This window comes from Capsella rubella, unplaced genomic scaffold, assembly GCF_000375325.1.
Source record: "Capsella rubella cultivar Monte Gargano unplaced genomic scaffold, Caprub1_0 scaffold_2, whole genome shotgun sequence".
NCBI lineage: Eukaryota > Viridiplantae > Streptophyta > Magnoliopsida > Brassicales > Brassicaceae > Capsella > Capsella rubella.
In genome coordinates, this window is record NW_006238922.1 from 13,087,894 (window position 1) to 13,099,651 (window position 11,758).

General features: G+C 31.8%; 2 protein-coding genes across 3 annotated transcripts; one reads left to right on the forward strand and one right to left on the reverse strand.

Annotated features, from left to right (window-relative positions):
• Positions 1-2,185: 2,185 nt before the first annotated feature.
• On the forward strand, positions 2,186-5,719 carry LOC17896388 (RNA-binding protein 24). 2 transcript variants are annotated; one of them, XM_006302582.2, is made up of 6 exons: positions 2,186-2,748; positions 2,917-3,040; positions 3,348-3,465; positions 3,918-3,954; positions 4,223-4,502; positions 5,399-5,719. In XM_006302582.2, the coding sequence occupies exons 1-6, from the start codon at positions 2,560-2,562 to the stop codon at positions 5,503-5,505; spliced, it is 855 nt and encodes a 284-aa protein (XP_006302644.1). In that variant the 5' UTR covers positions 2,186-2,559; the 3' UTR covers positions 5,506-5,719. The 2 variants fall into 2 exon arrangements, with proteins under 2 accessions (XP_006302644.1, XP_006302645.1); XM_006302583.2 differs by having other exon boundaries at positions 2,187-2,748; positions 4,220-4,502.
• Positions 5,720-8,034: 2,315 nt separating this feature from the next.
• LOC17895268 (methylthioalkylmalate synthase 3, chloroplastic) lies at positions 8,035-11,185 on the reverse strand. The gene is made up of 10 exons (XM_006301203.2): positions 10,665-11,185; positions 10,318-10,577; positions 9,906-10,119; positions 9,676-9,756; positions 9,222-9,314; positions 9,018-9,104; positions 8,839-8,939; positions 8,680-8,713; positions 8,454-8,531; positions 8,035-8,355 (listed from the first exon to the last, which is right to left on the reverse strand). Exons 1-10 carry the CDS (start codon positions 11,097-11,099, stop codon positions 8,317-8,319), a joined length of 1,422 nt encoding a protein of 473 aa, XP_006301265.1. The 5' UTR covers positions 11,100-11,185; the 3' UTR covers positions 8,035-8,316.
• Positions 11,186-11,758: the final 573 nt, after the last annotated feature.

The window sequence follows — 11,758 nt, forward strand, 5'->3', positions numbered from 1 at the left end:
CTACTCAATTTTAGTCAACACACAATAAATTAGAATTAACTCCCAAAACATTTTCTTGTAAATTGTAACTCTCATCACTTATCATCTTATAAATACTCATTCTCTCATTCTCTCATTCCCTCCTCCTCTTCCACTTTACCTCAAATATTCTATAATTTTGTTTGTTTGGTTTTGTGTTTTTTTTTGTTGGTTGTTTGTTGTTGTATGAGTTGAAAAATAAATTTAAATACCATTGTAAGAGTTTAGTCTAAATTTTAATTTTTAGACACTCTATGATATATATTTACATTGTTTTATTGATTTTTTAAGATTCATCTCTATTGTCTATTTTAGATTACCATCTTATAATTAACCTCTCTCTCTCTCTCTCATTCTCTATCACTACATTCATGTATCTTAAATATGTTCTATTTTTGTGTTGTTATATGAATTGAAAATCAATGAAAGTATCATTTTAAGAATTTGATCTTAATTTATTTTAGAAATTATGATATATATCAAACATGGTTTCAATTTTTATTTCTAATGCCTTATTATATATAAATTTTCAATTTTTATTTCTAATGCCTTATTATTCATACTTTTCATACTTATGAGTATGAATGAAGAAAGTATAATCTAACACATATGTAAAATAAAAGTTTTGATTGCTATATAAATAAAAGTTTCAATTTAAAACTTTAACAAATAACTTCTTCTATTTTTAAAAAATCTCAAATAATTGTAATTCATTTCGATATATGTATAACTATATTTAGTTTGTGATCGAATAGATTATTATAATATTTAATTTATTTAAAATTTGAGGTCTAAGTGTTTAAAAAGAAACAAAAAGTACTTGGTTTTAAAAAAATTGGTCTTTAAATTGTTTTTTAAGAAAAACCATACAGTTCATAAAATTTAAATTTAGTTTAATTCATTCATCAATTGAGTAGACAGTGAATTAGTGAGCTTCACTAAAATCCTATTAAATTATATAATTTTATAAAGTATGAGTTATACAATAGTATCATATCCACTCTCCACTCTTAGTAATTTAATCATTTGTTCTAAATAATAGTCTTTCTTTTCATAACAATATAAATATCTAACCCAAGTTAGATTTTCCTAGAGAGACCGAACATAAATTCGATTTCTTAAGAGCAATTCATGATTGTTATCATGTATATATAATAGATAGATATATTCGTTCATCTTTTTTGTTAATGTTGATGTAAACATGTGATGGCTTTTTGATATAAATTCATTTCTTTAGCTTTTATAGTAATGTAAATTTTTGTGTTTGTTCTTAAATGGTTTCAATATTAGTTTTTTCCTTCAACAAATTCTACATAAAATTATCTTAATATACATAAAAGGATCTCATCTACGTATATGTGTGCTTCTTTTCCAATCAATTAGAATGAAAAATATCAAATTTCTTTTTCTCAAATAATCTTCCTCTGTTCATTTGGCTTTTGTTTTATTGTTTATATAATTATCTCAGGTGAAATATTTTCTAAATTGAAAAAGCTTTTCTAAATAAGGTCTTAAAAAAAACATATATCTCAGGTGAAATATTTTAAATTGATATTTTGGAAAGTTTAACTTGATCTTTTTAAAAATTCAATTTACTTCTAGCTAATGATAAAAACTAGGGAGATAAACCAATACTCATAAATTATGTGAGTTTTGTTTACTTTTAATATTAACAATGTACACACAAAAAAAAGTTAACATCAATTTACAATTGTCTACTATATTATATATGTGCTAATCTGTATTACTTTGTATTGATCTCATTCGGTTTCATATTTTTCAAATATATATTTTATTTATTTTTACTGTTTATAATGTACACAAATATGTTCTATATTAACAATTACATATTAAACTATACAAATGTAGTTTTCAATTTATATTTCAAATTAATATTGTATATATAACCCACGCATCGCGTGGGCAACTTTCTAGTAGTAGTATATAGTTAAGAAAGAATAATATCTTCGTATTAGGGAAATTATTAAATAATACAGCAGAAGAACGTCGTTATAATTAAAAAGAAGATATCTAGAGAAATATATTATGGAGAAGAAAAGTTGTGGAGGGGCTATAATGTTAAAACCTGGCAAATTAGACAGCGAAGACATACTCAAGTGCTGCCTTGTCACAGTCTCTCTCTCTCTCTGTCTCTCTTCTTCTTCTTCTTCTTACAAAACCCTCCAATCCCAATACGTTACTTCCCCCAAAACTATCTTTTCTCTTCGCTCGTCCTCTCTCCGTATGTGTAGGGTAGGAGTCAAATACGACACTGTTTTGAGGGTTGCAATTTGCAACCTTTTGATTGGTCTCTCTTCTCTTTGCCCAACCAAAAACAACCTTTGATGATATAAAGATCAGCCCAACTTCATTTGTCCATTCCAAAATCTCTTTCTTTTTCTTTCTTTTTTCCTCTAATGTTTTAGACAAAAACCCCATTTTTCCATATTTATTTATTACATTCATTTGTTTTTTGGGGGGGGTACATATATCATCGGAAAACTCCATATTTGTTGATCTTGATATTTATATATCAAATAAATGTCGTCTCAAACGAGCTATTACCGATCACCCTTCGGAGACACGACTTACACCAAAGTGTTCGTTGGAGGATTAGCATGGGAAACTCCTACGGAAGAAATGCGTCGTTACTTCGATCAGTTCGGAGAGATTCTTGAAGCCGTCATCATTACCGATAAAAACACCGGCAAATCTAAAGGCTACGGTTTCGTAAGTTCCTTTTTGTTTTACCAAAAAAAAAGAGTTCCTTTTCTTTCTTTCGTATGTTTTTTCTTTCTCTAAATTTATTTTATTTATTCACACACACTGTTTATTTTTATATATCTTGGTTAGAATCAAGGGTTTGTTTGCTAATTGCCCGATCCTTAATTTAATTAGGTGACCTTCCGGGAGGCAGATTCTGCGACTAGAGCCGTCGCTGATCCAAATCCGGTGATCGACGGGAGAAAAGCTAATTGTAACATTGCGTCTTTTGGACGGCCTCGGCCATCCCCGCCTCGAGGTTTGTTTCTTAAACTTGAGATTGTTCCATTAAATCTTGCTTTATATTGATGATCGAGTTCTAATATATATATGATCATGGTATATTAATGGGTTGGTACGTTAATCAAGATTTTGTTTTAAAGGTACTTTGTGATCGCATAAACAACATTAGTTGTACTCGTCAGAATTAGAATAAGTACATTTTTTCAGTAGTGTTATGTGCCTAGTATAACCAATCAAATCCAATTCTTGCGATCGTGAATTACTAGTTTTTGAAACCTCAATCAGCAATGTACTTTAGTTTTAAATCGTTTTGTTTACTTTAGGTCGAGGACAAACAGGAAGTCCGAGTCAATACCAAAGCGGAGGACCATCAGCCTATACGGGGATGGCTGCACCGCTGCCACCGGCTGCAGCTGGCCAGCTCATGTATCCGTCCTACGGGTATGCTTATATATCGATTTTAGAAAGTTAATGGCTCCAATTGTTTAAACCCCCAAGGATTTAAGTTAAGAAGATACTTTATAAATGTATCGCATAGATAAGGACATGGTCCATTGCGAGAGAAATGGTAGGAGACAATTTAATGCGTCAATCGGGCCACTTGTTGTCAGGCTGTAAATATGATAACATTAATATGTGTAGATAAATAATATATCCTGCAATGTATTTATATAAAGAAATTGATCACCTTCAAATTATATATAGTCGGATGTGTTGAGAAAACCATTAACGTGCAAGACTGTAATGCTCAAATGAAGGTGTTACTCATATAATTAATATGTTTTTAAGTTTAATTATAAACACGTATAGTATATAATTTCTGAGGAAAATCATAAATTGTTTTCTAAATTTGTATTTACAGAGAATCATTCAAGTCTTTGTATTATTTTCAGGTACACCTACAACCCTGATCAATTTGGGTACCACCAAGTAAGCTCCCTCTTTCTCTCACTGACATGTACATACGCAGCATGGAAAGCAAAACCAGAATTTAATCATGAAGTGCAAGATATCAAATTAATAATAGATTTTACGTACAAAACGTATCTTGCACATGTCGACCACTTACATATAATGCATGAAAGAAACACTAGCACATGCATGTTTGTTTGTTAAACATAGCAAGACATGTATATCGTCCATTATGATATGATGAATTAAGATGAAGATGATGATCATATATATGTACATGCAGCAGGCAATGTACAACACACAGTTGCAGCAAGCTCAGTACTATCAGCAGCAACTATATGCAGGAGGAGCAACATCACCGTCATCATCAGGAGCAGCCATCATGCCTTCTCCTTACTATTACGGCTATTCTCTTCAAGCCCCTAGAGTACCATACCAACATCATCATCATCATCACCTTCCTCAACCGTATAATCCTCAACGGTTTTCTTCTCCTTCTTTCCTCGTTTACCCATCCAATTCCTCTTTTGTCACTCCTCTCCATGGACTGCTCTCTCCTTCCACCGGTACGTACTTACCTTCTTCGACTCTTTCTCTTGCTTTATTTTAATGTTTCTTATGATTTAATACCTTCAAAATAAGACACTACTTAAAAATATATAACATGTGCTATTAATATACTCATACTAATTAGTTGTTGAGTTAGAAACTCATACAAAACATGTACATAATATCAAAACCCAATAGATAATTACATAGTCAGTCCAAAAATATCATTCACCTCGAGATGATTATAAGAACCATCAGTTAATTAGAAATCGCACATCTAAAATAGGATGTAATCTCAAATAGTAATTAAATGCGTCATCAATCCAATCATGACCCAATTGATTTCAAATTGATATTTTTTAGCAACTTAACGTCATGAAATTGTTTGTATAAACATCGAAACTACAATACTATGTGAATGCGTTACTTATTCATGCACGTAATAAATCCTTCATGCTGTCTTAAGCTCGAAAAAGTAACAAACAAAGTTATGCACTGTAAGAGCAAAAAAGAAAAGAAAAGGGATATAAATTGGGTTAAAATGGAAAAGAAAAGGAGAGTGAATGATTGGAGAAAACAGTGAATAAAGGGATAGCATGTGGAGTGAGCTGTCTATTTCAATTACATTGGTATATGTGTCTCTTCTATCATCTGTCAATTTGGTCGCCAATCCTCATGCCAGTGAAGCCACCATACACTGACAACATCTACACTATATGCATTTTTCGTTTTGGACACTCTGTCTCTCTCTCTGTGTCTAAAATCCATCATTTGATCATTGCACATTTGCTTCTTCTTTTTTTTTTGTCACCATTTAAACTAAATAAGATTAAGTTAACATAATACATTGTTGTCTGCTTTTATCTGGATGTTCTAATTCAATTTTATGGCCTTTTTCTTTTTATCTCTCAAGAATCTGAAACAGTACCACAACAAGTATCATCAGGAGAAGTCGAAGCAACAACAACTGCTCCTGAAAGTACTATCAGCGACACCAAAGAACCTATTTCAAGTTCTTGATCTCTCTCTCATTTCCCAATTTGTACAATCTTCACATTTTTACCTCTCCCTCTCTCTATCTCTGAGAAAACAAGAAAAAACAGCTAATTCATTTATTTATCAACCAGAGCTATGACTTGAGCCCCAAGAAGACGACTCAAGACTGTCATAAACTTAAAAAAATACGGCTCTATCTCTTGTCCTATTTTTTTTCTCTTTTATTTTGTTTTCCTGACGAAATATATATAAATTGAGTTTCTTCATATTCTTTCGTTTTTTACTCATTTTTTTTTCTAGTAACCCCAACTTTATGCTATACTAGTCGGTTGCCCGCGCTACGCGCAGAAGTTTATTATATTGTTTATGAGTAATTGGTTCGTATTTTATTTCCTACTTATTTTTTCACTATACCATACTTTACTTTTTAAAACTTAAATTGTGTTTGTATAGAAAAACTATTGAGTTTTAGCTTCATTAATCGTTGAGAAATTAAGTATGTATAGTATAAGTCGAAGTGTGGGCGTAAATGAAAGTGCGGTTGAGAATCATTGAGAAACGTGTGCTATTAGGGTTTTTACCAAATATAGATCTAGATGTTAATATTTTGGACCCTTTTATATGTTGGTATGAAATTTGAACATGATTTGTGAGTTTCGGGCGGATTTTTGTATTTTTAATTGTTTACATAATCTCTTTATATATTGTCATAATTTATTATTTTTTGTTTTACGGTTTCCTTTTTTGGATTTGTCGTACTTAATATCTCGTAATGATCATTTATATACTATTATATTTTTCTGATTTTATGTTTTATATATTTTTTTGTTTTTTCATATGGAACAATTTTTAAATTTAACATATTAGTATAATTTAATTTATATTTAGTTTATTTCATTTAATAATGTTTTATTTTAGTTTTCAATTTTATGAAATATAGTTAAGTTTTTATTTTGTTTATTAGTTTAACATATGTGTTGTATTGGAAACAAATAGTTAAATTCATATTGGAAACTTTTAAAGAAATATTATTTTTATTTTTACCTTTTTATATGTTTATAAAAAATAAGAATTCATGTCTCGGTCCGACCTATCTCATTTATGTTAGAAATTCTTTTGAGACATAAATTAGATAGATTTATATTTTCAAAATTTTTTACTTTTTGTTTTATTCCCGTTAAATCCCATTATATGTAGGTTTACATTGTGTAAATATAATCATATAAATATTTTAAACATTCACTAAAAACTATAATCTATTATTTATATATTTGTTAGTATAATCGATAATTAGTAAGTTTTTTAACTCTTAATCAATTATCTTTTTTAGTTTTATAATGTATAATATAAAAAAAGACTTTTCATATTCATTTTGGAAAAACTTATTTACACATGTTTAAATATTAAAATTAAATGATAAAACAGTATAATTAATTTTAATAATTAAATAATAAAATGAGGTGGATGATGATGTGGTTTAAGGAGAAGAGAGAAAAAGTTAACTTTATATATATAGATGATTCGTATTCCTGTCTTTACTATATCTTTTTTTACACCTTTTATATCCTCACATTTTCTTGGGAGTTTCAATGTGGATATAAATTACATAGACATATGATCCAAGTAAGAAAAACAAAAAAAAAAAAAACAAAAAACTAAAGATTATTGCAACTTGCGACTTGCGAGTACATTTTCTGAAATTGCTGTTCAGTTAATTTCAATTTAAAGCCAGCCCACACAATACCGAGACAATTGGACCAATGGGCCTTAAGATACGTTAAAGCCCAGTTACGACGATCTAATCGTGACCTGTAAGAACTTTGGTAACCACCGTCTCTATATTGTGACCTGGAAGAATCGAATCATCGCCGTCGATCATACCTGATCGCACCACCCACCTGATCAAAGATATAGTACTGTTAGCCCAGAGGAGAACCACCGGGAATTTTAGCTCCTTCGCCGTGTCACACACACGGCAAATGTTGTTCCATTTGTTACAACGTTGTTGTTTGGTATTGGCCACCACGAACATTCGTTATTTATATGTGCCTATTATATATGCCATGACATTTGAACTTTTTTTTTTCTTTTTAATGACCTATCCATAAGTCCATCCATAACATGTTATATCAGTTTCTCTCTCACAAATGTCACTTCCATTTATTTCTTTTTGCAGATTCATCTTGTAAACGACAGTTGTAGCCTTCAAAAGTGGGCGTAGCCTTTTAGTTTTCGTATGTTTCCAGTAGGTTATAGCCCAGGCAGCTTCCTTGATTGATAGTTAGTTTGACTTATATCAGTTTGATTTAGGTTTTGAATAGTAACCGCGATTTTCATGGCGGAAGAAGTGCAATACAGTGCAATGATAGTATTGTCGCACTGTTGCGATGCGGTTTGTAGTACGATATAGTTACCATTCGGAGTCTTAATTTGTTTTTCACTCAACTAGCCACCAAAATAAAATATGGTAGTCCTTAATTAATCAAGGCGGTGAAAGATGATTACAGAACAATTTCTAGCTCTCGGGATCAAGTTTTGGGTTAGATCAAATAATATAACTAAACTCGGATCAAGCTTTTATTAATTTCAGAAAATACTTATACTACAATATTACATACACACGATATCATCGCTCGTAATACAAAAACACACAACGTGTTCAACATCAACAATCGATCAATCGCTTACACAAAACACAAAGCTACACATATATCTTACTTACAGAAATTAAAACACCACACAAAGTTGCAATATCTTTACTAAAGCAAGCACTTTTATAATTATCCTGTCTGAGTTGTCTTCTTGAATTTCCACTTTATAAATGGATCTTCCCCCTCACACCACTAGTGCCTTCAAATCATCGTCTGTGATTCTCTGAAATTTTTAATTCATAGTTTATATTATTACATCATACATAACAACAAATTATCTCGAAGTTAAAATCATAGCGGACATGTATAAAATAGAGAAACCTTTTTCTCCTTGGTTAATTCTCTGAATCGCGAGAAGATGTCTTTCAACTTGTCATCACCGAGGTCATCATATCCCAACTGAGAGTAACAAATTATCAACAAGTATCTTTAGCTCATGGTTCATTCAAATATTGATATCTAATTTGTTACAAAGAAAACATAATCATTATGTATAGTAAGTATGTAACTAAAACGATTAAAGAAATTAAAAAAACATATGGGATACCTCTTGCAGCTTATTTTTAATGGCATGCCGTCCACTACATATAAAAAACAGAATCAGTCGTTTTCGTAATATAAAGTTTCTTATCTTGCGTTAATTTATTACGTACTCTACTTGTATAACTCCACGTCAAAAAAAAAAAAAAAAAAATAGATTAATTACCTAAGCTTTCCAAGAACAATGCCAGAATTTTCAGATTTGACGATCCCAACATCTTCTGGTGATAAAATCTCATATGTACTCCGATTTTTCAATATTCCATCCTGCATATGTTTTTGATCATTATTATAGAGCAAATCAATACTATATTATAAAAAATAAAATAAAAACTCTTGTGGCACCTGGTGAATGCCGCTCTCATGAACAAAGCAGTTGGCTCCAACTATGGGCTTATGTGCTTGAACATACATGCCGGTATACTCTTGAACCTGCTCAAGAATTTACATGACACTTAATCAACCATCATAATGGCTAAAAGTGAATTAGCAAAAATGATTCTTTACATGACAAGATATTTCAGTTTTAATTTTGTATACAGAATATACCATCTTGCTAGTAGTCATAATCTGGCGTGTGTCTATATTTGTGTAAACACCATCCATCGCATATGCTCCTCGACATTTCAATGCCATGGCGACCTACGACGTATAACCATTTTGTGTGAGTTATGGATTAAAATAATTAGACCGTTTGGATACACAGCCAGAACTAGTGGCAGACCCATAATATTTTTACGGAAGCCATCCATAATATAATATTATAGCTTAGAAAAATATCAAATATAGTTATACATGATTAAAATACCAAATAATTTAAATAAATACTTTATGTTACGTTTTAGAAAATTAAGATTAGACCTAATAATAGTATATGATATATATAGTCATGATTTAGATTTTCTACACACATAAATTTGTCTTCTCATATTTGGTTGTAAAAAAATGTTTTACACACACAACTCATATGAGATGAGATGAGGATGCTGGTGAAGATCTTTACCTCTTCAAGCGCCGCATTCCCACTTCTTTCACCAATTCCGTTGATTGTTACTTCGACATGTCTTGCTCCCGCACATATGGCCTATATATATATAGTGTAAACTTATAAACTCCTTGTTCTACATGCATGTTTTTGTCACCTTGAGAGTATATATATTCTGTACGGAGATTTTGTTGATTTATCTAATACAGATTATATACTGTATCTATAAAAGAGAGTTAATTACGTACAGCAAGTGTGTTGGCGGTAGCAAGGCCTAGGTCGTTGTGACAATGGACACCGTAGACAACATCCTCAATTCCAGGAGTGTTTTCTTTGAGGTAGGTCAAGAGTTCTGTAATTTCTTGCGGCGTGGTAATACCAACCGTGTCCGCGAATCCCACCGTCAATGCACCCTCTTTTATTGCTTCTCCCAAAAGCTTACATAGAAAGTCCTTATCCGTTCTGAATCACACACTAGCTAGTATTTTAGAATCTATAGATATGACATGGAGGTTTACTATATATAATATGGCGAGCTGATGGATCAAATAATGCTGTACGTGTGTTATAAATTAATTAGATATTGTTAAAAGTACACATTTTCATTTTTTATTTAACAAAAAAATATGTATGCATGCTAAAGGTTTGAAAGATATGGACCTGCAGCCGTCTTCGGAACCGAGTTGGATGTCAGTGAAGCCTAAGCTTTTAGCGAACCTAATACTACTCGTGACCATGTCGATCACTTCCTCTTTAGTCTTTTTCAACTTATATTTCATGTGAATGTCACTGGTAGATATGAATAAGATTATCCTCGGCCTCTTCGCATACTTCAATGCCTCCCAAGCCGCCATGATGTCTGTCTCTTTGCATCGTGAGAGGCCGCATATCACCGGGAGGTAACCTGTTTCCTCATCCACCTAAGCAAATTAAAACAACAATATAGTTTCAACATAAAAATAACTTTACAATCAATTTTTTAAGTCAAGAAAACAAAAGAAAACAACCTTGTTCCCCACAGTCTTGGCGATGGTTTTGACGGTTTCTAACTCTTCACTAGACGACGCCGGAAAACCAACTTCCATGTTGTCTACTCGGAGTTTGGCTAGTTGCCAGGCAATCTCTAGCTTTTGCTGTGGAGTAAGGGCTGCACCGGGAGATTGTTCGCCGTCACGGAGCGTCGTATCCAATACACGCACATATTTCTTATCGGGGAGCTTGTTCGGTTTGTACTCTGGCCACCGTTCCACGACGGGTTTGAGGTCAGTAGCACTAGTTGCCGCCTTTGTGGACACAGGGGAGCAACATGAGGTGACACATGTCGGCTTGCTGTTGGGACTTGTCATGCCGACAGAGGGCAGGGAATATCCTTTGGGTAACACTGACCGGACAACCGCAGTGGTGGGGATCGTACCAGAAGGTGTCAGAAGTGAGGAACTCATAAAACTATGGACTAAGAGGGAGTTTTTGATCTGATTTCGAGGACAGATAGTGAGGAAGTTGCTTAGCGATGAGATGGAATACACACATACCATATAACATATCTATATTTATAGGCGCAACATTATATTCTTGAGTTTTTTTATGTTTTTTTTTAATTATTATTTTTTATTTATTTATTTGTTTTCAAAACATTTGATTTTATGGAGTGATGGCTTACTTTTTTCTTCTAATTATGAAGATCTCCAATACTTTTTTCTTTTTTTTTTACCATAAGGATAGTTAATATTATAAACTGTTGCAGAGATAACATTCTGATGTAAATGAAAAAAAATTGTTAAATTAACGCAAAATGGTTATTCATATGTTTTCTATTTGTTTAATATCTTATGAGATTAGTTATATCTTCTTTTGTAAATTTTCGAATGTATTGAGAGATGTATAACTTGGTGGAATATATTAATTTATTATCTGATCAAAACTTGGTATTTTTTTGAGTAGTCTTGAGACAGCTAAAGACAAATAGAAAAGAAGAGCAAATCATAGCTAATGGAAGCATGAAAAAGAAAATGGCAATCTCCCAACACCGTCGATCTACTATGAATAGATTGCTGCGAGCAAAGTACAAAAATGTTAAGATCGGTGTGATTGTATTCATAAG